We start from the raw sequence: 25,526 nt of genomic DNA, 5'->3' as shown, positions 1-25,526 counted from the left end.
TATTACTAAAGAAAGAAGGGGTAAATGGATGTAAGGGAACAATTAACAGCATCTGCCATGGGGATCGACCCCCGGGGAGGATAAGGAAACAAAAGAAAAACTGCAAACAGCACCATTGATATTCAAGCTGACGCACTCATTGTTATGAAGGTCTGGGATAGAGAGTGGGGTCCTAGAAAGGTTCCTGGACATGGCAGAGATGAATACTTTGGGCATCTTGCTGCTTTTGTTCACATGCTTCCAGATGATAAAGCTCACCAGGACAGATATGTGGTAAACAGGAAGAGGGTGAGGACCTCTCAGATCTCCAGGTCACTGGGAAGAAGGAACTGTACTTGGCCATGGATCCTGGCTACAGAGATCCTGGGACTCAGGTTCTTGTAACCCGAATACCTTTGGATTAAAATCCCTGGGGGTTGGATCCCACGTGGGAGCTCGCCAGGGCTGTGGAGCTTATGTAACTTCTAGTCTCCTCTGAGCTCGCCATTGAGTGCGGTGTCTTCATCCTTTCAGTCCCTCTTCACGAACGCCCGCATCCTCCACGTTTGTCCTCCAAGAACATGTCCAAGGTCATGGACGTTCTAGGGTCGGGTGAGAACCAGGTTTGCGTTCTGCCTCTGCTCCTTTTTTTGGGGAGTGTGATCTGGAACAAGACACCTAATTTCTTTGACCCCCTGTTTCCACTTCCATAAAATAAGAATACCCGTAACAGTACCTCCCTTGCCAAACCTGGGGGTTAGTACGGATTAAATGTATTTAAAGCCATCAGCATGGTACCATTACTGTCATTCAACAGCCAACTCTCTAACCTGGGCTTCTCAGCCCTTTGAAATCTGTTCTCAGGGAAGAATTTGCTGTAAGTGCGGCTGATGGCTAGGGCAGGGAGGCTGAGCAAGGCTGAGTGCAGGCTGCGGTAGGTGGCAGGTCATGAGCAGACTACAGGACGGACTGTCAATGGGTGCTGGACTAGCAGAGAGAAGAGGTGGGGGCTGCCCATTCCTGAGCCTCTTCTGTGCTAAACTCCTGTCATACTCTCAGGGATCTTCACGTCTTTGTGCATCATTCCCATTTTACACACAAACAGACTGAGGCTCGCCCAGGTTACTGGGCTCTCAAGGGCAGAATTAGAATTAGCATGCCTGTTTGCCTCTCTAGGAACTCTTTCCCACCAGTGACTTGCCTGGGGGGTCCTCTCCATGTTGGGGGAAGGTTTGGGGATGGGACCAGCTGGTAGGTATCAGAGAGGGGTAAGAATGAGGGAGACTGAGTGGAGTGAGAGGTTCCTGCTGCTGAAACGGAGGTTTGGGAGGGTAACTGCTTACTGTTTTTCTCCGGTGGGTGGAGCCATGGCCTACCGAATTTTCAGGAGCACCATGGTGACCAAGAGTCCCCAGGGAGGGGGCAGAATCCAAAGCACTGTCTCCCTAGCTGAAGCCCCAAATCAGTGGGCTGGGGGAGACACCAGCCATCCTTCCTTCTGTCCTCAGAGTCCTCCGCTCAGCTGAACTGAACAGTTCCCCTAAGTTTCCATTACCACCTTGTTTGCACTGCTTGGCACTTTTTCTAGGGGCTGGGCGAGAGCCCTAGTGCCTGCCTCTCTCCTCCGGGAAGCCCCGTGACTGCAGCCTCTGACCTTTTTATTCTGTTTCTAGGTAAGGGAGGCAGTTATCTGATCTCTGCACCCAATCCAGGAAGAATGAGCTGGGAGAGCATGTATGAGGCCGGGTTGGTGGACTGAGAAAAAAAGAGAGAGCTAAGAAGGGTGAGAAGAAAGAAAATGTTCTTCCTGGCCTCTTCCTCATCCCCCATGGGCCACTATTCATAACAAACAATTACATAATCAGCTCTATCCAAATCCGCAGGAGCCAGAAGGGGAGGGATCTGGGCAAAGGACATGTGTCAGTAAGAAAGGAACAAAGAAAGTGATCTTAAGGTGACAGAAATCAAGAGAGAGAAAAAATATCAGAGAGATGGGGGGAGGAGGGGATGGGAGGGAGGGGTCAACTAGGACCCAGAAAAACAGGAAGAAGGAATCAGAAAAACATACAAGATGGAGACAGAGCCTAGGAGGGAAAGACACAGTCAGACATTCTTTTTCTAGTCCGTGTTACGTGTCGGGCCCTGACAGACCAGATCCCTTGGAGTCCCAACCTCAAGCCTCAGTGACAAGGGCACCAGTTAACACTTACAGAACCCTGACTACGTCCCGGGATGGTCTAAGCACCAGCACACACCCACCAGGTGCCACAGCAACCCCACGCGGTAAGGACAGTTATGATCTCCATTGCACAGAGGAGGAGACTGAGGCATGAAGAGGGTTAAGTCAAGGTCACCAGCTAGGAGTCAGGAGTCGACACCCAGGCATCTGGCCCCGATCTGCCATTTTAAGTTCTCCACTCCCAAGAAAGAGCTGGGGACCCTAAAGATGTGGCCTCTAAATTTGAAGAAGGGTTCTTGGCCTTGAGTCCAAAGAGTGATGGAAGGAGCCTCTGAAAGCCCCAAATGATCATGCATCGTGGGGATCTGTCATGCCCACCGGAGACACTGAGTTCAAATACCTTGGATAGGTACAGCTAGAAGGTACAGCCGGAAGGTACAGCTCTAATTGATTCCCAACATGGTTATTGTGCACCCTACTACATGTTGAACACTGTTTGAAAGGATGGGGATCCACAGAGACCAAAGCAAACAATTGCAACAACAATGAATAAATCAGTGAGAATCTCTGTCCTCGGAGATGTTATTTGAATGGGGAGAGTCATTGATCCCAGTCTCTTGCCTCAGGCCTTTTGCCCTTGCTGTGCCCTCTGCCAGGAATGCTTCTCCCCACACCTTCCCGCAGCTGACTTTCAGAAGTCACCTCCTCCAAGAAGCCTTCCCTGACCACCCAATCCCCAGCAGCCCCCATCAGTCAGTATCCAACATAGTTCCTTGTTTAATTTTCTTCGTGGTGTTTATCACTAGCTGAAGTCATCGTATTGATTCAGTAGGCTGCTCGCTTTTCGTCAGCCTCACCTGCTAGTATTTACAGCCTTCACGAGGGGAGGGATTTTGATTTTCATGTTCTTTTTTTCCCCTTTAGATTTATGTATTTATTTTTGAGAGAGAGAGAGAGTGCGCACGCCTGTGAGCAGGGGTGGGGGGCAGAAGGAGAGAGAGAGAGAGACTCTCAAGCCAACTCCACGCTGGGCACAGAGCCCGACGTGAGACTCGATCTCACGACCCTGAGATCATAACCGGAGCTGAAATCAAGAGCCAGCTGCCCAACCGACTGAGCCACCCAGGCGCCCCTGATTTTCATGTTCTTTGCTACAGCCCCTATGCCTACATTAGTATGTAGTCTGTGCTCACTAAATCGTTGTCGATTTGTATTGACAACAGACTCATGTGTAAACTCCCCCTGGACCACGAGAGGCGCTATCTGCCTTCCTCCTAAGTATTAACTCAGTTAATCTCCCCGCAGGCCTTGGAGGAGGGGACTGGATGGGGACAAAGAGCTTAAGAAACTTGCTAGGATTCACAGCACTGGATGATTCGAACTCAGGCACAAATACAGAAGCTAAGAAAACACGGAACGAAGGTTAAGAACCAGATCCCCAAATATGGTGCATTAACAGAGTAAAGCATGCCAGGCTGGAAATACTTTTGGGAGGGAAACTTCCTTCCTTAGATTTCACCAGAATATTACAGTGCTGGGTGCTGGGAACACAGCAGTGACGTCTGCCGCCCATCGCCTCCCCTCACAGTGTTCCTGGTGGAGGGACAGCTCTTCCCCGGGGCGGGAGGCCCTCTCTCCAGGTCTCGCTCCTGCTGACGGCAGGCTCATGGACTCTCATCCCAGCCCTCAGCCCTCCCAGCCTCGCATTTCCCGGCTGAGAGAGGCATGGCTGGGGAGGATGGGAGTGAAACTGCCACTCAGCTCAGGAGACACCTCTGAGGAAACCAGGGGAGGGAAGAGATGGACAGTGACAGGAGGGCGTGAGACAGGCGACAGGAGGGCACGGAGGAACAGCCAGAGGTTGGCTGTCCAAACACCCTGCCATCTCACCATGCGGGCCCAAGCCCTCTGCCTGTGCCTCCGGTCTCAGCCCTGACCCCTCTGGACTGTTGCTCTTGAGGGCAGGTTTGTCCCTCCGACCCGACTGTGTGCTCTGTGAGGACACGAACCCCGGCCCATCTCAGTCTTTGCTGTGTCCCCGCTGCTCCCCAAGAAATACTAAGGGTCAGACAACTTGAAAGTAGACAGCAGGCTGCTGGAACATTCCAGGGGAGAGGTGAGGAGGCCTGAGTTGGGGCTGGAGAGGTGCGCTAGGGTGAAGGCAGCTGACCCTCTTTTTTCCTCCTCCCCCTCCTCCCCTTGCTCCTCCTCCCTGCTCCCTCACACCCCCTTCGTCTCTCCGCATCCCACTCCACCCCCCTCCCCCCTGCACCGCGCCCCCCACGCCCATTCCCGGCTAGGCAGGACCTCTGATTTCATAATCTCAGTTCTGGCTCCTGCTGTCGACACGGTTTCCTTTAGAAACAAAACAACGGTCAGTCTTGGCCGAGGCTGGCCCCTTCCCCACCCCCACACAGATCTGGGCCCGCCAGGAAGAGAGCGGATTCTGGAGCGGCGGGGTGCACGGGAAGGCAGCTCAGGCTGGAGGACCTCCGGGCGGGCGGGGGACGGCGGCGCGGGTAACCGGGGGTGGGGGTGAGGGTGGGGGTGTTAGTGCGCCCCCTGCAGGAGGAGGGCTGCAACCGCAGGGCCCGGGCGGCGGGAAGATGGGGAGGAGGCGGGGGCGGGGGCGGGGAGGCTGGGGCGGGTGGGTCGGGGCTGCCAGGATTTCCCTGAGCGAGCAGCACCGTCTTTGCGGTGCCCTGATGTTTAGAAAGCCCATACCCGACTTCTTTCTCTGGTCTCTGCCTTCCCCCAAGTGATAGGGCCATTGGGTACCCGGGGGTGGGGGGTGGGGGGAAGCCAGGAGGAGACAGAAGGGAGAGGCTGACGGGGGCGGCGGGGGAGGAGTGCTGGAGGCTGTGACTGCCACAGGATCCAGTAAGTTTTTAATATCAGTTTATTTTTTTATTTTGGCAAAATACACATAACACAAAGTTTACCATTGTAACCACTCAAAAGTGTAGAATTCAGTGGCATTAACTACAGTCACAATTCTGTGCGACCATTATCACTGCCTTGTTCCAGAATATTTGCACCAGGGCAAGGGGAAATCCCAAACCCATCAGGCTGGCGCTCCCCAGTTCCCTCCCCAGCCGCTGGTAACCACTAGTCTAAGCTCTGTCTCTGTGAATTTGTCTATTCTGGACGTTTCGTGTAAGTGAAAGCATACATAGTTGACTCTTGAACAACAGGTTTGAACTGTATATCCACTTACATGTGGATTTTTTTCAATAAATATAGTACAGTGCTGCGTATGTATTTTCTCTACCTTATGATTTTTGTAATAACATTTTCTTTTCTCTAGCTTCCTTTACTGTAAGAATACAATATATACTGGATATAACACACCAAATATGTGTTAATCAATTGTTTATGTTATCAGTAAGACTTCTGGTCAATAGTAAATATCAGTAGTTAGGTTTGGGGGAAGTCAAGGTTATATATGGATTTTCAACTACAAAAGAGGTTTGGTGCCCCTAACCCCCAAGTTGTTCAAGGGTTAACTGTCATATATGATCTTCTGTGACTGGCTTCTTTTACTTAACATGTTTTCAAGGCTTTTGACGCATTTCAGTGTTGTGGCATGAATCAGAACTTTGTTCCTTTTCATGGCTGAATACTATTCCATTGTATGGATAGATCACAGTTTGTTGTCAATGGCTGTTTGGGTTGTGTCCACCTCTTGGCTGTTGTGAATAGAGCTGCTACAAACATTCATGGAAAGCTTTGGTTTGAACATCTATTTTCAAGGACCTAATAATTTTTAAATTATTATGTTGGGTGAGTTTGGCAAGTGAATTTCACTGATGTTGATATTAGTTTGTGTGTTGTTATTTCAGTCCCTGCCTTGTTTTCCTTTACTTTGGAGCTAATGCCAACTGCTTGTCTAGGTTCAAGTGCAGGAAAATAGAATCAGTAAATCCCATTTATTTTTCCTCCTTTTCCAGCATTGTGTTTATTTCTGTAGCAGCTGTGTATGTCAATCTTTCCTATATATTGCCTTTTTGCTGGAAAATGTATATTGAGTCAAACTTTCTATAAAAATTAGAGAGGGAGGCACCTGGGTAGCTCAGTCAGCTAAGCGTCCAACTCTTGGTTTCGGCTCAGATCATGATCACACAGTTGTGAGACTGAGCCCCACATGGGGCTCTGCACTCAGTGAAGAGTCTGCTTCAGATTCTCTCTCCCTCGCACTCTCTCTCAAACAAATAAATAAATAAAATATTTTTAAAAATTGGAGAGAGAGGGAGAGAGAGAAAGGGCCACCTCACCCAAGATCATGCCCTTCCTAGGGCAGCCCACTTCAGTGAAAGATGGAGATGCAGGACAATTCTAATGGTCTGTGTTTGCTCCAGAGTGCCCATGGAGTTGGCCAAGGCTGGTGTTGTATCTTCAGTAGAGCTTAACTTCTCCCTCCACCCATTCCTGCTTCCTTCTCTCCCTTCTACAGTTGTTGGTTGATCCCAATAACACTCCCTAATAAATAAATATCTTGCACACAAAACTCCATATCAGAGTCTGCTTCCCAGAGAACCCAACTTGCAATAGCCATGAACTGCATGAAGATGGTCATCTAAGTATCTAAGTAGATAGAAGTTAACCGTGTGTTCCACTGGGTGAGCACCCAATGTTGTGGGTGCATTAAGAAGTACATTCAGGACATGCCTACCACCTGCTGGCTATCTGTCACGTGTTTTTCGTGTTGTTATGTGCCACATCCACTTCATACACCACGGAGGGAACCATAAGAGGAATCTGGAGAGAGAGTCTGAGAACTGGTACCATTTCAGGAGCTTCTAAGACCTCTGAGACTCTTCAGATGCTTCCAGTTTCCTTGGCCTGGACTGTGGTCGCCCAAGTGGATTCAGGTGAGCCCAGGTTAGCTTGCCAAGGATATCCCTTCTTTGCGGTTCTGTTCTCATAACCTGAGCTGTGTAAACTGTAAAGCCATAGCAGATATGAGACACTGGAAACTAGGTAAGCTGGGTAGCTAGGATATAGGTAGAAACTTGACCATCACCATGCAAACAAAATGTGCCTGATGGGTGCAGCCAAACCACAACGGCATGGCCTATTTCACTAGATTAGGATATGAGCCTGGTACACATTGTAGTCAGCCCCGGCTGCCATAACAAAAAAACCACAGACTGTGTGGGAAGTCCAAGATCAAGGTGCTCGCAGATTCATTTCTCAGTGAGTACTTCTGGCTTGCAGATGGCTGCCTTTTCCCTCTATCCTCACATGGTGCAGAGAGGATACAAGGTGCCTGCTGTCTCTCCTTTTTTTTTTAATATCTCATTTATATATTTTAGAGAGAGAGTGTGTGCACATGGGGAGGAGAGGCAGAGGGAGAGGGAGAGTCTTTGAGTAGACTCTGCACTGAGTGCAGAGCCCAACATGGGGCTCAGTCTCACAACCCAAGATCATGACCTGAGCCAAAACCAAGAGTTGGACGCTTAACTGACTGTGCCACCCAGTGTCCTACTTCCTCTTCTTATAAGTGCACTAATTTAACTGAGGGGGCTCCACCCGCATGACCTCATCTAAACCTAATTTCCAAGGGTGCCTGGGTAGCTCAGTCGGTTAAGCATCTGCCTTCGGCTCAGGTCATGATCCGGGGGTCCTGGGATTGAGCCCCACATTGCACTCTCTGCTCAGTGGGGAGCCTGCTTCTCCCTTTCCCTCTGCCTGCCGCTCCCCCTGCTTGTGATCTTTCTCTCTCTCTCTCTCTGCCAAATAAATAAATAAAATTAAAAAAAAAAACCACCTGATTTCCTCCCAAAGGCCTTATCTCCTATACCATCACATTGGTGGTTAGGGCTTCAACCTCTTACTTTGGGGAAAACATAATCAGTACACCATCTTTGTTTTCTAGTTAATCACTTGAGACCTCACATGCCAATATTAGCAAGAATCCAGTGTTTACCTCTCCTTCCCAAATTGTTGAGGAATCTGCTCAGGTCATGATCTCAGGGTCATGAGATTGAGCCTCATGTCAGGCTCCATGCTGGGCGTGAAGCCTGTTTAAAATTCTCTTTCTCCCTCTCCCTCTGCCCTTCCCCTCTCCCTCTCTAAAAAATAATAAAAAGAAAAAATAATAATAAAAATCTGGAGATGTTTCAATATTAGGAAATGTATTAACATAAGCCATCACATTAATAGATCAAAGGGGGAAAAACCATATGCTCTTACTATGGACCAGGCACTGCAGATACTGCAGAGAGTGACATAGTGTAGAGGAAGTAGACAATAAAAAAATTAACATATAAACAAGGTGTTGGCTAGTGAGTGTAACCAAGAAAATAAAACAAAGTAAGAAAATTAAAAGTAATTTAATTGGAGGGCTACTTTAAATAAGTTGATTCAATCTTAAAAAGAGCATTTATGTAGAGGTCTGGAGGATGAAAGTGAAGCCACCTGAGAAATAAAGAGGAAAGAGAATCACAGGCAAAGGAACAGCAAGTGCAGGAGCCCTCAGCCCAAAAGGGTGTCTGGGGTTCAGGAAACAGAGAGGCCAGTGGGACTGGGGTGTGGTGATTGATGGGGGATGCAGCAGAAGAGGATAACTCTGGCTATGTTTGGAAACAGGAGTCTGGGTTCTCCTGTTTGAATCACTCAACCGCTCAAAATTCAAAATCCAGAGAGGAGTACTTGGTGGATCTGACGTGGATCATGTGGCCCAGGGGAACTTGCAGGGGCAACTTGATCAACCCCCAAATAGATTTCATCTAGTAGGGATGGGGAGATACCCAGAGCTAAATATAGGGGCTGCTACCTAAAGAAGGGGGAATGGAAGCTGGGAGATCCCAAACAAAAGATACCCATTGTACCAATTCAGTGGCACAAGAGCTTCACCCCCAGTGAGAAAAAAATACATTATTTCTTTTTTTTTTTAAGATTTTATTTATTTTTATTTGAGAGAGAGAATGAGAGAGAGGGAGTACATGAGAGGGGGGAGTGTCAGAGGGAGAAGCAGACTCCCTACCGAGCAGGGAGCCCGATGCGGGACTCGATCCAGGGACTCCAAGATCATGACCTGAGCCGAAGGCAGTCGCTTAACCAACTGAGCCACCCAGGCGCCCAAAATACATTATTTCTTAATAGGAGCAATTATTGGAAAATGATGTCAACATGAATCTCTCCTTCTTCCTGGCTCTCTGTCATGCTGCCACTTCAACAGCTTTTGTACATTTGTTTCTCCCTCTGTTCAGGTGCCTTTCCTTCTCTTCCCATAGAATTCCTTCCTCTGCAGCATCAGATGCTTTGGAGGTTTGTGGAAGTCCCCATTTCTTCAGGACCGGGAGAAAGAGCCACAGGACAGAAAGGCACCCACTCAGCACCACGAACAGCAGCCCACAAACCTCCTTTTCCCTCCCAAACCTTTTCAACCTCATGGTGGTTTTTAGAAATGCCCCTAAACTCTATGACACTCCTCCAGTCAGAGGAAGAGTCTGATACCCCTTCTCTTGGATATGGGTCTGACTTCCCGACTTGTTTCTCTTTGAATCTGGTGGACGAACGGTCTGATTGGGCTGGTGATTAAGCAAGGCTCATCTAAAATAATCTCCCTTTTGATTAACCCAGTTAAGGAAATGCAAGTAAAAATACAGAAGTTACTTTCATGGACCCCATTATGGGAATTAGGGCTGTATCTCACTATCTCTCTCTGGGGACTCATAGCCTGTTTTGCTTCACTCAACATGCCTACTTATTCCCCTTTTTGTAGATCAACTTCTTCTAGGTAGCTTTTAAAGATTTTATTTACTTATTTATCTGAGAGAGAAAGAGAGAGCACGCATGTGCAAATGAGGGGCGGAGCAGAGGGGGAGGGAGAGGGAGGAAGAATCTCAAGCAGACTCCCTGCTGAGAGTGGAGCCTGACACAGGGCTCAATCTCATGACCCTGAGATCATGACCTGAGCCAAAACCAAGAGTCGGATACTTAACTGACTGAGCCACCCAGGTGCCCCATTCTAAATGGCTTTTAATTTGTGAACCCACAAACTATAGCATGAATATGTCTCTGGCTTTCCCTGGCATTGTGCCCTATCCAAGCAAAAGTGACTTTGGGTTCACAGTGTCAAAAAAGAGAATTAGATTGATCTAACCCATGGATTGTTTCCTTGTCCTCTTACCATGTCAGAAGATAATCCTTAGTCCAAACCACCGTGGCCAAGAAGGTGAGGTAATATAGTAAAAATTATATGACTGCCTAACACATCCCTTTGGAAGAGACTAGGGGTGGGGAGTAATTTCAAAATGTCCCTCTGGCCAGATTTTTGTCAATCTCATTGACCACCCATCCAGCCTCTAGAAAGCTGCCTTCTTTTGGTGCAGATGTGGAAACTTTGGCCTCAGGAACAGGGTCACATGATGTAAATCATGGAAACTGATGCAGAAGGAACCAATCTTTTCTCAGAGGTAGATATTGAGACTGTGATGGATTCCCTTCTGGAACACTTTTCCAAGTATCTTCTAGACTCTCTCCTAAGTACTGAATCCTCCAGGGTTCCTAAAACTGTTGTAACAAGAAAGACCTGGGGGGAAGGGGTCTACAAGGATGGACTGTGTCAGAACTCCTGTTGCTGACAGCTGAAATGAATGTTTGAATGTGTGGATTTAAAAAAAAAACAAACACACAACTGGATGATTTAGGAAGAATGGATACTCTAAGTAATGTACAGGCAGAACTGGTAGAAAGTGTGGGCCCTTGGAGAAGAGTCGCTCTAGAGGCAAGAAGTGGTAGAAGCTCTTAGTACGGGTGAGCCAAGAAAGAGGTCTTGGAAGGCTGTAAATGAGTCATAGAACCCATAACTGCTGATGGCTGACCTCCAAACATTCTATCTTTTCTTGTCAGTCATCGGCTCAAAGCCCAAGGAATGAGCACTTGATGAATATAGATTAGATTAAGTGCCTGCCCTCTGGCTATATGGTGGCTGGGTAAGGAAAGAGCCCTACTCTCTGAAAGAGACTAAATTGTTCCCAAATTTTCACTCTTCTGGTATAACACTATACACCCACATCCTTTGCCAAGTACCTTTGCAATGCCTTTCACTTGGGGAAGAATGTATAGCCCTGCCCCGCTGATGTTGGTCTTGATCACGTGACTTGCTTTAACCAATGGAATGCAAGCAGATGCTTTAAATCTGTGGGCCCAGGTTGGGTAGCTTCTTCTTTTTTAAGATTTTATTTATTTATTTGACAAAGAGAGCACAAGTGGGGTGAGGGGCAGAGGGAGAAGCAGAATCCCCGCTGAGCAGGGAGCCCGACGCAGGACTCCATCCCAGGACTCCGGGATCATGACCCGGGCGGAAGGCACACACTTAACCAACTGAGCCACCCAGGCGCCCCAGGTTGGGTAGCTTCTTATGCTGTTATCATCTGCAGCAGCTCAAGTAGCTGCTTCCCCATCAGCTTGGGCCCCAGAAGGACTGAAGGACTCCAGACTTTCAGTTGGATTCAGGTCTTAACAAACAGATTTCCTGGCATATATAATATACATTATCAAACCATAGGAACACACTTGCTACATTGCCTGGCACATAAAAGGTCATTTCATGGGCGCCTGGGTGGCTCAGTTGGTTAAGCGACTGCCTTCGGCTCAGGTCATGATCCTGGAGTCCCTGGATCGAGTCCCGCATCGGGCTCCCTGCTCAGCAAGGAGTCTGCTTCTCCCTCTGACCCTCCCCCCTCTCATGCTCTCTCTATCTCATTCTCTCTCAAATGAATAAATAAAATCTTTAAAAAAAAAAAAAGGTCATTTCATTCATTCACTCGTTCAGTTCATTCATTCATTTACCATCTTCCTGTGTATCTTTGTCACACTATTACCCACTATTCCCCCTCCTTCTAGTGTTGCCCTTCCTTTCCGTTGCCTCTCCTCCTCTCCTTCCTCTTTCCCTGATTCTTTTCCTCCCTTTGCTTCTGTGTCTGTCTTGTCATCCATTCTCTGACACCAACAAGGTGTTATACAATCCAGCTCCATTCTGACACTAACTGCCTTGGGTCAGCATCACATTTCATAGATTTAAGGGCTCCATCCCACAAGACTGCCCCCACTTCAGATGCTACCTTCAAGTTTCGGGTATCCTGAGGCCACCCACGCTTCTGCCTAACTGGCTACAAATTCACGGCTTCCTACAACCCTCTCATTAATTCACTAATTCACTAGAACAACTCACAGAACTCAGGAAAGCACTATACTTAGGACTACAGTTTTACTACAAAGGATACAACTCAAGAGCAGCCAAATGAAGAAGGCACACATAAGGGAAAGGGATGCAGAAATTCTGCACCCTCTCCTTGTGGAATATGGGCATCTTCCCAGCACATCAACCAGGTAAGGATAAACCAGTTTTTATCTGGGTTTCGTTATACAGGAGTGATTGATTAAATCACTGGCCACATGATTGAACTCAGTCTCCAGCCCCCTTCTCCTTCCCAGAGGTCAGACTAGCTTAAAGTTCCAATTCTCTAATTATGTAGTTGGTCATTCTGGTTGACCAGCCACCATCCTATCTCAGGGCCCACCAGGAGTCACCTCATTAGCATAACAAAGTCTCAAGAACCAGGAACAACTACTAGATATATAGTTTTAAAATCATATTTTATCTCATTTTCTTATATTTAAGATTTGTCCATTTGTTTCCCTTAGGGAGACTGAATAAATAGGGAACAAGGGTGCCTCTCCCTGGTCCAGGAGGAGAAGTCAGTCCCAACACCAAGTCCCCACGTGTGGAGAATGGATGTGATCTGCTTACCTCAAGAGATGGGAATAAAGACCAGATCCTCCTCTAATGTCTCCTCCTCATCTAGGCTAAGAAAGAAAATATTTAACTTCTCACAACAGTGAAACCTTAAAAGACTAGGCTCAGGGTAGAGTATATCCTGGGGTTGAGTGATCTTAGGAGAGTTACAGTCTCCTTCCCAAAAAAAACCTGGGAGAAAACACTCTGCACTTCAGTGAACAAAAGAGTCTCTCAGGATAAAGACCCTCATTCCAAGTTTTCCTGGCCTGAGCTAGTCTTATCTTGCAGGTGAATTATTGCTAAAACTAAGACTTATTGGGATGGCAAAGCACTTCAACAAGGGGGAGGTTACAGGGTCTCTGGATCTCACAAGGAACAGCTTTAGTTCAGACATTTTTTTCTAGGTGGTCAAGTGCTTGTGGGTCAGCAGGCCAATCACCTTGTAAACCTCTTCCTGTGCTTCTCCTGGATGAAGTAAGTCTTGGGGAACCTCACTGACAAGGAGCAGCCTTCCAAGAAAGCCTTAGAAGGACTGGTGAGTCTGGAAAAATTGGTCCCAAATGGTTGAGTCATGTCCATTCCATACTCTAACCAATAGGATCAAAAGTCAGGTCTCAGATACCCACTATTTAGTGAGATCATCAAGTGTTGTATGAATAAAAGTCCTATATGGACATTCCTTTGATTTTTAATTCCAGCTGATTTTTGTAAACATGCATGTGATGGAGTGGGGGAAGTCATGAGGAGTCTGGAATCCTGTATTCCAAGTTTTGCCCACACTACTGATCTCCTTTGAGATATTGGATAACCACCTCCCTCTTTAGATCCTAATGTCTAAGAAGTAGGGTTGGTCTAGATAACATCTTCCATCTCCCAAAGCTATCTGAAGAGTCAAGTGTGATGATAACTTCAAAAGTGCTTTGTAAACAGGAGAGCATTCTGTAGATGGCCAGTTGGTGGGGGATGTCTTTTGCAGTGTTCTCTGACTGAAAACCTTTTCTCTAAATTAGCTCCCCACCTCTTCCTATTTGTTTCCTATCTTCACCAGTTCTGAGCTCTCTTCATAGCGCTTATCACTGTCTGCCATGATTTTGTTTATTTATTTTCTCCCCCACTTGATGTCAGTTCCAGTAGGGCAGGGACATCTCCCTGGTTTGCTGCCTAATCCCATCTTAGCATCCTAACATCAGATGAAGGCTGGAGGGCTTGTAAACTGCCCCCCAAGTGCTTTGGAAACGTTTAAGCCTTCATCAAGTGCTGTTCTATTTTGACTTGTTCTATAGGTAGAAATAAAGCCCTTTGTGAATGACAACTTCTCTGTGAATGTTACAAAGGAATTAATAAATATGCACTTTGTAAAATGGAAAAAATCACTTTATTACAATGCACTCTGCCACTCTGCTAAGATCTTTTGTAAACAGAAAAATTTTTGTGTTACAAAATGCTGTACAAACCACATGCAATGTTTACAAATACTCTATCCCATGTGCCATCTAGAATCTTTGCAAATGGTAAAGTGCTTTGTAAATGTCAAGCTACTTAAAAACTACAAAATGTTCTGTAAACGACAAGGAATTCTGTATACTACAGAATCCTCTGCAAACCTCAAAGGGTTTTGCTGAAGGTAAACAATATTTTTAAATGCAAAATTATCTGTCCACATCAAATTCCTTTGTAACTATAAAGTGCTCTTAAACTGCAAAACACTTTATATTTTGGATAGATAAATAAGTTGCTACGTGCTCCATAATAAATTACTGACAAGAGGCAAAGTTTCTTACACAATGTAAAGTCCTGCAAACACTAAATAGTAATTTGTAAATAGGTGCATGTTTGTTGATGGTCACCTGCTTTGTTAAGTACGTGATTTGTTGATTATCCAATGTCATCTCTTTCCCCTCCTCTGGAATCTGGGTGGAATTTGTAGCTGCCTTGGCCTATGGAATGCATAGGAAGTAACAGTGCCAGGCTTCTAAGGCAAGGTCCTAAAACAAGTAGTTTCTACCTGGCTCTCTCTGCTCCACCCTCCACTCACTGATTCCCCATGAGACTAGTGCCAGGAACCCAATCTCATCCCTACTGGAGGATCCCTGGACTGTTCCATCAACTGCTCTTGAGCAACCTCAGTCCCACACAGTTCAGCCACCGACCAGAGCCCTTGAAAGAAAGACCAATGCCCTGTTTTCCTTCTAAAGTTAGAGTATAGCTTCCACAGCTTTCCTTCTGGCCACCTGCTTCGGTTGAACCTGAATCTTACTGCCCATGGCCCCAGTAGGGAAGGGAAGGAACACTGGTTAGGTCCACATGTGACCTCGACCATGACCTATCCCTCAGCAGTGAAGGTGTAGCTCAGACTGTCCAAAGACCATAATCTGAGATGCAGTAAACCCTCACCCACCCCAGACCCCAGCCTCCCTTCTCCTGAGCACTGGGATGAAGCACCTGCCTGGGGTTGAGGCAGAGAGGATGGAACAGGGAAGGGGGGTTACCTTGGCTGACTGGGACCCCCATCCCCACATCCATCCTCTCAGGCATAGGAACCAGCTACCTCTCCCACCCTTCTCTCTGAAATAGCCTCACTCTAGACATGCCTTGAATGGCCCCTCAGCATGAGACAGGAGGAAAACCAAAGCACGGGGTTGATGGGACAGGCCACCCTTCTCCACAGCACCTCAGTGTCAAGAGCTCAGCCTTGGGAGTCACTGGGCTCTGGTGTTGTCAGGCTCTGCCTTCAGGCCAGTGACTTCACCTCCTGGAGAATGTATTTACTTGTCAGACACTTAAGTGGTATTCACTTGGTGCCAAACACTGTTCTAGCCACTCTGTCAGTACTATCTCATTGAATCTTCAATACCGCCTGTGAAGAGCCTTTGGGTGGGAAGGTCTGGCCCTGTCCTTCCAGAGCCTCAGGTCTGAAGGCAGAAACTAAAGAACACCTTCCTTCCATTCCTGATGGAGAGTAAAACAAACACAGGGCCACCCTGCATGCAAATATCCACAGTGGCACTGTTGACAAGAGCCAAAAGGTGCCAACAACCCACATGCCAATTACCTGATGGAGGGATAAACCAAATGTGGTGTTTCCATACAGCAGAATATTATTCAGGCCTCAAAAGTACAGAACTTCCTTTTGGGGTGATGAAAATGATTGGACCCTGGACAGAGACAATGGTTGCATGATACTGTGATTGTACTAAATGCCATTGAATTGTATACTTTAAGATGGTTAGTGGTTAATTTTATGTTATGTGAATTTTAGTTCAAAAAAAGAAAAAAAAAAAAGAGCATGGTAGCACAGATAGCCATTGGGTCCAGAAAGAGCGGAACTTTATTTTGATTTCACTGGTTTTGGTGGATGTGATCAGAGAAATATGGACGATGTTTTAAAGTCACAAGCACAGAGGCTGAGGGCTGTCTCTCATTCTCTCTCTCAAATAAATAAATAAAATCTTTAAAAAAAAAGAGTTGAAAATGAACCAATAATTTTTTTAAAGATTTTATTTATTTATTTATTTGAGAGAGAGAGAATGAGAGAGAGCACATGAGAGGGGGGAGGGCCAGAGGGAGAAGCAGACTCCCTGCCGAGCAGGGAGCCCGATGCGGGACTTGATCCAGGGACTCCAGGATCATGACCTGAGCCGAAGGCAGTCGCTTAACCAACTGAGCCACCCAGGCGCCCGAAAATGAACTAATAATTATTGTGTGTCTCTTACAGACCACACTGTGCTAGGTCTTCAGGAATATAACAATGAAATAGATCAACAGATTAACCCGTGAAAAACTGGATAAATAAATGAATACATAAATCAATCAACTTATGAATGGAAAGATTGATGAATGGAAGAGCACTAATGAATGCATGTATGTATTTATTTCTCAACATGTGAATTAATGAATCATTAATCATTGATTAATAAATGGCCCATAGACAAATGAACCTGATTAACCAACAAATCACATAAATGGATGGCTGGCTAGATCTATAGAGGAATAAGTAAGTAATTAAATTAATGAAGGAATAGGTAAATAAAGGAATGGATGGATGGATTGAATGATAAAACAATAAATCAGTGATGAATAACCGAGTGAATTAATAAATGAATAATAGATGGATGAAGGATGGAATGAAAGAATGATGGAAGGGGCACCTGGGTGGCTCAGTGGGTTAAGCATCTGTCTTTGGCCCTGGTCATGATCCGGGGAATCTGGGGATCAAGTCCCACATCAGGTTCTCTGCTCAACAGGGAGTTTGCTTCTCCCTCTGCCCGTCACCCTGCTCTGGTGCACTCTCTCTTTCTCTCAAATAAATAAAATAAAATCTTTTTTTTTTTTAAAGAAAGAACGATGGAAGAATTAAGGAATGAAATCTAGTTCATAGGACAGATGAATACATGCATGAATGAATGAGCCAATGAATCAATGACAAATACTTCATCTGATTAATCACTGTTTCAAAAGATCAACAGATGAATCAATGAATCCAAATAAAGAATGGAAGTCTATGTCGTTGGATTAATCATTGATGAAAGAATCTGAGTGTACAGGTTAATTAGTAAGTAAAAGGATGGATGGGTGAGTGGATAGATGAGTCTGCCTTTAAGTGATGGGAGGAAACAGTGGGAGAACACACTCACAGATTGGTCATCCATCCACCCACAGGACTGGCTTAGTTAGGGGCTCATTCAATACCTGCAGTGGTCCTGGTGTAAGAGATGAACACCGCCTCTCTCATTCGGGAAGGACGCCAACACCACCCCCCTGCAGCCCCCAAAGCGATCAGAAGATCCCCCTCTCCATGGGCTGTCCCCGGCCCCCCACCTGTGATGTGGGGGTATTTGAGCAGGAGCAGGAATCCATAGCGGAGCGTGATGCTGGTGGTCTCCGTGCCGGCAAAGATGAGCGACAGCACCGTGTAGATGAGGTTCCGCTGGTGGAACTCGCTGCGGGGGTCGGCCTTCTCCTGAATCCATGGGGAAGCAGGGGGCTTTGCTGCACGCTCGTCCCTCGTCCCTCCCTCGGGGCGCCCTCCCCAGCTTCTGGGTTTCTCACACCGTCTAGTCCAGTTGACATTTCTGTGCCCTCTGTGCGCCCACCTAGGAATCCCTCTCCGTCTCTCTGCACTCTGTCTCGGCTCCAGTGCATTTCCCATCTCTCTGCTGTGTTTGTCTGCCCCTGGCTCCCAGCCTCTTTAGGCTTCTGTGAGTCTTGTCACCTGTTGCTGTCCTTCGGTCCACGCGTCCTGCGTTCCCTGTTTCTCTCTCTTCCTCTCTCTTCCCGACTTTCTCCTTCGTCCTCTTCCCGTCATTTCCCTTTTGCATCTCCCGTCCCTTTCCCCAATCTCCCTCCATATCCTGCGTCCTTCCCTCCTTCTTCCCCATTTCTTTCCCCTCGCCCCTCCCTTCTTCTCACTCCCCCATCTTTTCTTCCCTTCCCGTCCCTCCCATTTCCCTTCTCCAAACCCCACTTTGTCCATGCGGATCAGGTAGGCGTCAATGAAGTCCTGGGGGGAGCTGGGGTCCAGGGTTTCACGGTGCTTCTCCACAACGCGGTCAATGAAGTGGGTGATTTCCTGCAGGTTTTTGTAGACTTGCCTGTGTGTACCAGGGAAGTACTTCAAGAAGTTGTGGAAAAGCTCGAACACCTGCGGGAGAGAAGGGGCTGTGAGGTCGTCCTGGGGCTGAGTTGTGGGTCCCAGGGAGGGGAGCCCTCCTGGGCCCTAACACTTGGGGTCGGGGAGAGGCTCTCTTCTCCCTGTGTCTCTCTCTGTCTCTGTTGCCCTCTGTCTCTGTCTCCCCCTCACTGATCCTAAGTCTCCTTTGATCTGTTATTCTCCCATTTTTCTCCTTCTACATCTTTCTCCCTCATCCTCACATCTTGTTTTGGTCCTTGCCCCGCCCCACCTCTCCGTCTCTCTCCTTTGCGCCTCTCCTTACCTCTGTGTCTTTAATCACCCTGACCTTCTTCTTCTTCTTCTTCTTTTTTTTTTTAAGTAATCTCTTCACCCAACGTGGGGCCCGAACTCACAACCCTGAGATCAGGAGTCCCAGGCTCCACTGACTGAGACAGCCAGGCACCCTCTGGGCACTTCTCTTGTCTACTTCAGCCAGTTGATCTGTGTAGCTCAGACCTCTCTGACTCTTTCCACCTGCCACATCTCCCTTGCTGTGCCCAACAGTGAGAACATGATGTTTACACAAGATGAACCTACTGACTACCTAGGACTATATTTATTTTGAAACATATTTCTACTGGATCATCTGAAGATTAATGTAATACCTAAGTTCCTGTAAAAAAATAATTGTTTTGTTCCCAAAAAATGTGGGAACAGAGAGAGTACAATGTAAAATTCTTTTAATCCCTCCTTCTAGGGATAACCATTGTTAACTCTGGTGAATCTCCTTCCAGAGTTTTCTCTCTGTGGTTTTCTATGGGAGGAGAAAAGTGAAATCACCTTTTGCACTTCTCTCAAATACTCACCCTGGGCCCCATTCCAGATTTTTGGAGCAGATTCTCCAGTAGGTGGTCATGGGAATTTGTATTTGTGACAGTCCTACGCACGCATCTGACATCCATTCCTGGTTAAGAACCATAGACAGGCATAGCGCTCTTAAGTTTAATTTCTTTTCTTTTCTTTCTTTCTTTCTTTCTTTCTTTTTTTTTTTAAGACAGGGAGAGAGAAGTGGGGGAGGAGCAGAAGGCGAGGGAGAAAGAGAATCTTAAGTAGGCTCCATGCTCTGAGCGGAGCCTGAGGTGGGGTTCCATCTCACATCCCTGAGATCAGGACCTGAGCCGAAATCAAGAGTTGGAGACTTAACCAACTGAGCTACCCAGGTGGTCCTGCAGTTTAATTTTTTTTTTAAAGATTTTATTTTTATTATTTATTTGACAGAGAGACACAGTGAGAGAGGGAACACAAGCAAGGGGAGTGGGAGAGGGAGAAGCAGGCTCCCTGCAGAGCGGGGAGCCCGACGCGGGACTCGATCCCAGGACCCCGGGATCATGACCTGAGCCGAAGGCAGTCGCTTAACCGACTGAGCCACCCAGGCGCCCTGCAGTTTAATTTTTTTTTTTTAAGATTTTATTTATTTATCTGAGACAGAGAGAATGAGAGAGACAGAGAGCACATGAGAGGGGGGAGGGTCAGAGGGAGAAGCAGGCTCCCTGCCAAGCAGGGAGCCCGACGACGCGGGACTCGATCCAGGGACTCCAGAATCATGACCTAAGCCGAAGGCAGTCGCTCAACCAACTGAGCCACCCAGGCGCCCTGCAGTTTAATTTTTTAAACTTAATATACAATTGGGGTATTTCCAGGTTCTTTGAGAAAGAGAAACGATACTATTTTGTTTTTAAAGTGGAGCATATTACTTTATTATCTGGGAGACATTTAAAAAAATAACAGAAAGAGGAAGGAGAAATGGCAAAAACAAAGAAATGTCATTCCTTATTTTCATGTGTCCTTTGAATTGTTTCAAGCAAGGGGCTTTGCTAAAGACAGAGGTGAAGGTTTGGAGAAATCAGGGACAGAAGAGGAGAGAGCCTGACAGTCTGATCCATATTCTGTCCCCCGTCTCTTCATCTTTGCCTCGTCATACTAGGCTCTCCAGTCCCTGTCTCCCGTCCCTCCCTTCCGCCCCCCAGCGCTCAGTGTCCCTGGTTCAGTGTCCCTGTCCCTCTCGGTTGTCTCTGCCCCACCTTCCAGCCTGAAGCTGCATTGCTGGGCTCCCAAAGCAGATTGCCCCTCTCCCCTACCCTAGATGTCCACCTCATGCCCACCCTCCTGCACCCTCTCCCTGACCTGGCTGGAGAAGGAGCTGATGAGCGTGAAGGACTGGTAGAACAGGTCCAACAGCCACAGGAATTCAGGGTCTCTGTAGCCAAAGCGTTTTCCAAAGACAATGGAACAGATGATGTTAGTGGTCATGGAGTGGAAGAATAAGGTGGGGTCCTGGAGGGCTCCTAGGAGGAGGAGGCACAAGTCGTGGGACACAGACTCAAACAGATGCCTTGGGAGCATTTGTCTACCACCCCATCTCTGCATATCTGCCTTCCCTCGCCCAGTGACAGTAAAGGAAAGGGGACAGGAACAGCTAACATGCACCAGCCCAGATGATGTGCCAGGCCCTATTCTAAGCCCTTCGTATATTATTTTCTTAAATTCCCACCACAACCCTGGAGGAAAGTGCCATTCTGTTCTTATTTCCATCTTACAGATGGGCAGAGAGGTGGAGTAACTTGACCAGTGTTCCCCAGCTCCTCATCCCTGGGATCATGATTCAGACCCAGGGGCTGTGCAGATAGTCCCTCTCAGGTCTCAGCTCTGACCCTGGGAGCAGGGAGTTAAGTCCCAGGGGCAGAGGGGTGCAGAGCGGATGATCAGTCAATCACATGTGCAAATTAAAAAGCTCTGCTCTCCCTATCCCTTGTCTGTCACTGCCCCTTCATCTCTTCTCTCCGCCTCTAGGGCTCTCTGGTGTCCAGAGAATTGTTCTGTACTTGCTAGTCGACATCTATATACATTCTGGTCTCCCTGACTGTGTGCCCAGGAGCAACATGTCATCAGCCTCTCTCTGCGGGTCTCACCTGTCCATCTGGTCTTGTTCCCTCAGCAGACCCTTCCCTGAACCTGTCTGTCTGCCTGTCTCATTTTCTCTGCCTTGGTTTCTTTCTGCCTGTCCCAGGCTCTTCCAGTCTCTCTCTGTCTTGGTCCCTCCATCTCTGCCTCTTTCTCCTTCCCTGTCTCTCCATCTGAGTCACTCTGTTTCTTCCGGTCTGTCTTCTTAGTCCTCTGTCCCTATTCCTTTATTTCTCCCTATGTCTCTGCCTCTGCCTCTCCCTCCCAGCCTCTACATTTATGTCTCAAAATATCTCTTATAGAAGGACCCGGACATCTTTATGTCCGCTTTCTCTTTGCCTTCTTTTTATAAGTCCTATTTTCGCCTTTGATAGATACAATTAATCCATGAGTTGGTTTCCCTGAATCCAAGTAAATAGTGTGCTAATATCTAAGTTTATGCCTTTGAGTTATTCTCGACACTATACACCCCACATCTCTTCTGCCTCCCCGTGTTCCTCTCCTACTCATCTCTGTCTGTTCCTCTGCCTGATGATCTCTCGGGATCATTCTCTATCTCTACCTCTCTTTCTCTGCCCACGGGTGCCCCATGCACCCTGCCTTCCCCAGGACTCACCCTGGGTTTTCCGTAGCTCCTCCACCAGACACTGAGCCTCCTCCTGGATCCGCTCCTCCATACTCCACTTCCCCATCCCGAAGTCCCTCATGGTGGCCAGAGAGAATCGGCGAAGGGTCTTCCGGCATTCCCCATTGGCAAAGACCACACCTGGGGGTGTAGGGAAGGCATGGTTTGCTGAGGAGATTGGAAGGGAACTCTGGGTCCCTCAGCACCCCCTTATCTTCTCTTCCCGGATCCATCCTCCCCAGTTCCCCTTGTCCATCATTCCCCTCCAGGTGCCTTTGAGGCCTTTACCATATCCCTGGAAGACTGCCTCTAGTATAGCAATTTTCCCCTGGCCGGAGAAGGTCTCAGCCTGGTCCACCAGGGCCTCCCGTATGGCCTTTATCCCACATAGCATGACCACAGGCCTTGGCCCCAGGTACACCGTGAAGACATCCCCATATTTCTCTCGGAACTGTGAAGCACATCCACACCGAGGGTTGCTATTAGTCCATATGCACCGATGCGGCCATCCCAGTTGTTTAGCCATAAAGACACTTATGTATAGATTGATCTTGCTGCCCCCAAGACCCTCCACCCCAGGCTGCCTTTCCCCTTCCCAGGACCCAACAACTAAAGGATTAACCCATGACCCAGCCAGGCTCTGCATGAGTGGTGCCCTAAGCAGTATAGATGGTTACATATCTCTTACTCCTGCCCATACCCCTGAGTCTAGCCAGATCTCCCCAGCATTGAAACCGAAAGGTCATCCTCCTTGTGACCCGACATCAACCTGCTGTCTGCCTCCTGACTTTATTTCCCCACAGAACTACCCTGAACCACCCACTGGGTAGACATGAAGGGAAAACAATGGCTTCTGGGATGATCATGAAATCTGAGGAATCATAACATCAGTGCGGCCACTTGCAAAACTGCTCGGTGCTGGGGGCACCTGGGTGGCTCAGTCGTTAGGTGTCTGCCTTCCGCTCAGGTCATGGTCCCAGGGTCCTGGGATCAAGCCCCGCATCGGGCTCCTTGCTCTGCGGGAAGCCTGCTTCTCCCTCTCCCACTCCCCCTGCCTGTGTTCCCTCTCTCGCTGTGTCTCTCTCGGTCGAATAAATAAATAAAATCTTTAAAAAAAAAAAACCTGAAACTAAACACATGTATACTCAGTGACCCAGCAGCCCCACCACCAGATGCACGCCCAGCAAAAATGTGCACATAGATTCACCAAAATACAAACAAGAAGATTCCTGGAAGCTCAGCAACACAGATGGAGGATAAATATATAGTGATATATTCATGCCGTGGAATACTATGTAGCAATTAAAAAGAACGGGCTCTGTAGCCAGCAACATGAATGAAACTCAACAGGCATAGTGTTGAGTGAAAGCAATCAGACACAAAAGTGTCCATAGGTCATAATTCTATTTATTTATTTACTTTAGAGAGAGAGCATGAAGTGCAAGCAGGAGGGAGTCGGGGAGGAAGGGTGGGGCAGAGGGAGAGGGAGAGGGAGAGAGATGATCTTAAGCAAGCTCCACGCCCAGAGTGGAGCCTGACCTGGGGGGGGGGGTGGCGGGTTCTATCTTACAACCTTGAGATCATCAAGAGTCTGAACCCCAAAAGACTGAGCCACCCAGGCGTCCCCGGTCATAATTCTATTTATATGAAGCCAGGATAGTGGGAGGGTGGTGACTGGAAGTGGGCTTCTGGGGACAGAACGTGTTGTTACTTATCTGTATGTCAATTACATGAGTATGCTCCTTTGAGAGAATTCACTGAGCTGAACACTTAGGGTTTGTGCACTTTTAGGGGTGATGCTACACCTCAATAACAGTTGACTTAAAATCATAAAAAAGTTAAGGGGCGCCTGGGTGGCTCAGTCGTTAGTGTCTGCCTTTGGCTCAGGTCATGATCCCAGGGCCCTGGGATGGAGCCCTGTGTCGGGCTCCCTGCTCCGCGGGAAGCCTGCTTCTCCCTCTCCCACTCCCCCTGCTTATGTCCCCTCTCTCGCTGTGTTTCTCTCTGTCAAATAAATAAATAAAAGCTTTTTTAAAAAAAATAATAAAAATAAAAGCAAAAGGATGGCAAGGCCAAGATTCAGGAGCATGGTCGCCATGGGGCGAGGGGTAGACAGAGGAGAATGGGGCAACTGGAAGTTCCTGTTGGTCATCCAGTTCCTCTGTTGGGAAGTCAGTTCGTGGGTGTGGACAACATTATTAATAAATAAATGGATCATCAAGCAAGAAATCATGCTGGAAAGCAGTGATCCGGGACCTGGTAAATACCCCGGCGTTAGTTATTACAGCTCATTCATGGTCATTATTGCTAAGCACTCTGTGTCTGGCCTCCCATCCTCCTCACCCCTCTTCCTCCCGACACCAGCAGCGACCTGGGCCTCTTTTTTGGGCAGGAGAGGCCTATTTGATTGGTGGCACCGCCCCTTTTTTTTGTTCTTCCAGCACCCGGCAGGCACCCGAGGGGTGGCTGAAGAATGAAATTCTACACCATGGCTCACACCCAGACACCTCTTCAAACCCACTTGCCTGCTCCAGAGACAGTGCCCACACACCTCAACCGAGCAGGGACACCTGATTCTCTGAGCACCATCCAGCATGCTGCACCTCCATGCCCCTTCCTCACCCCACGCCCACGCCTTCTGGGGAGTGATCTCCAAGTACAGAGGCAGGGAGCCCCCCTCAGACCCCATCCAATCTGCATCTCACCCTGAGGAAGGATTTGAGTAAGCCACTTCTGTCCATCTGAAGAAGGTTCCCCAAGAAAGGCAGAGGATGGGGGCCTGGCGGCAGGCAGCCATAGGCCTTTGGGTGGCACCTGGCCAGCAGAAGCAAGAGTCCCGTGAGGAGAGCAAGGAGGAGAAGGACGCTGAGCTCCATGACTTGGTCTGGCTGCCTTCCTCCCAACTGCAGCCTTGAGCTGTGACTTTTATCCCGAACCTGCCTTCCGACCACGTTATGTAACTTCATCCCCACCCCACCTCTCCTCTCATCAAGGCCAGGAGTGTGAACTTGAAAGAAAGAGTGGTACTGACAGACCCATACTTTCTGTTTGGGCAACCCTACGTGTTGGCCAAGACAATGTGGTAACGATTCCAAAGTCCACAGGAATGTGTGAGGCACTTACGTTGTATTTGTCTTGCGGGCACAGGTAAGCGTGCATTGTCCACTTGTGTGCATAAGCTAGCGTGTGTGTGTGTAAGATTTTATATGTGAATTGGTGTTTGCATTGCATGAATGTGCAGATGTGTTTCTGTGTATGAGTCTGCATGACATTGTGTATATATTTTTGCATGTGTATGGGCTTATATGTATTTATGTGGCTTCATACACAAGGGTGTGTTTGCATTTGGGTGGTGGTGGTGGTGTGTGTCCCTGTGCATGAGCCGGTGTGTGCCCGCGTGTTTGTGCATCCCCCAGTCCCT

At 47.8% G+C, this 25,526-nt stretch overlaps 1 protein-coding gene across 1 annotated transcript in view; it reads right to left on the bottom strand.

Moving 5' to 3' along the window:
* LOC118022638 (cytochrome P450 2B11-like) overlaps positions 1-25,144 on the bottom strand; it is a 43,615-nt gene extending 18,471 nt beyond the window's left edge. The window contains exons 1-6 of the mRNA XM_035023298.1: positions 24,811-25,144; positions 22,394-22,556; positions 22,097-22,246; positions 20,704-20,864; positions 18,373-18,549; positions 17,727-17,868 (exon numbers count right to left, since the gene is read on the bottom strand). Of these exons, the coding sequence (XP_034879189.1) occupies positions 17,727-17,868; positions 18,373-18,549; positions 20,704-20,864; positions 22,097-22,246; positions 22,394-22,556; positions 24,811-25,071 (1,054 nt within the window). The 5' untranslated portion in view covers positions 25,072-25,144. The remainder of the gene's footprint in view (positions 1-17,726; positions 17,869-18,372; positions 18,550-20,703; positions 20,865-22,096; positions 22,247-22,393; positions 22,557-24,810) is intronic.
* Positions 25,145-25,526: the final 382 nt, after the last annotated feature.

This window comes from Mirounga leonina, unplaced genomic scaffold (genome assembly GCF_011800145.1).
Source record: "Mirounga leonina isolate KUSES-001 unplaced genomic scaffold, KU_Mleo_1.0 Mir_177, whole genome shotgun sequence".
NCBI classification, from domain to species: Eukaryota; Metazoa; Chordata; class Mammalia; order Carnivora; family Phocidae; genus Mirounga; species Mirounga leonina.
The sequence above is the reverse complement of the archived record's forward strand: the minus strand, read 5'-3'. Positions and strand labels throughout refer to the sequence as shown.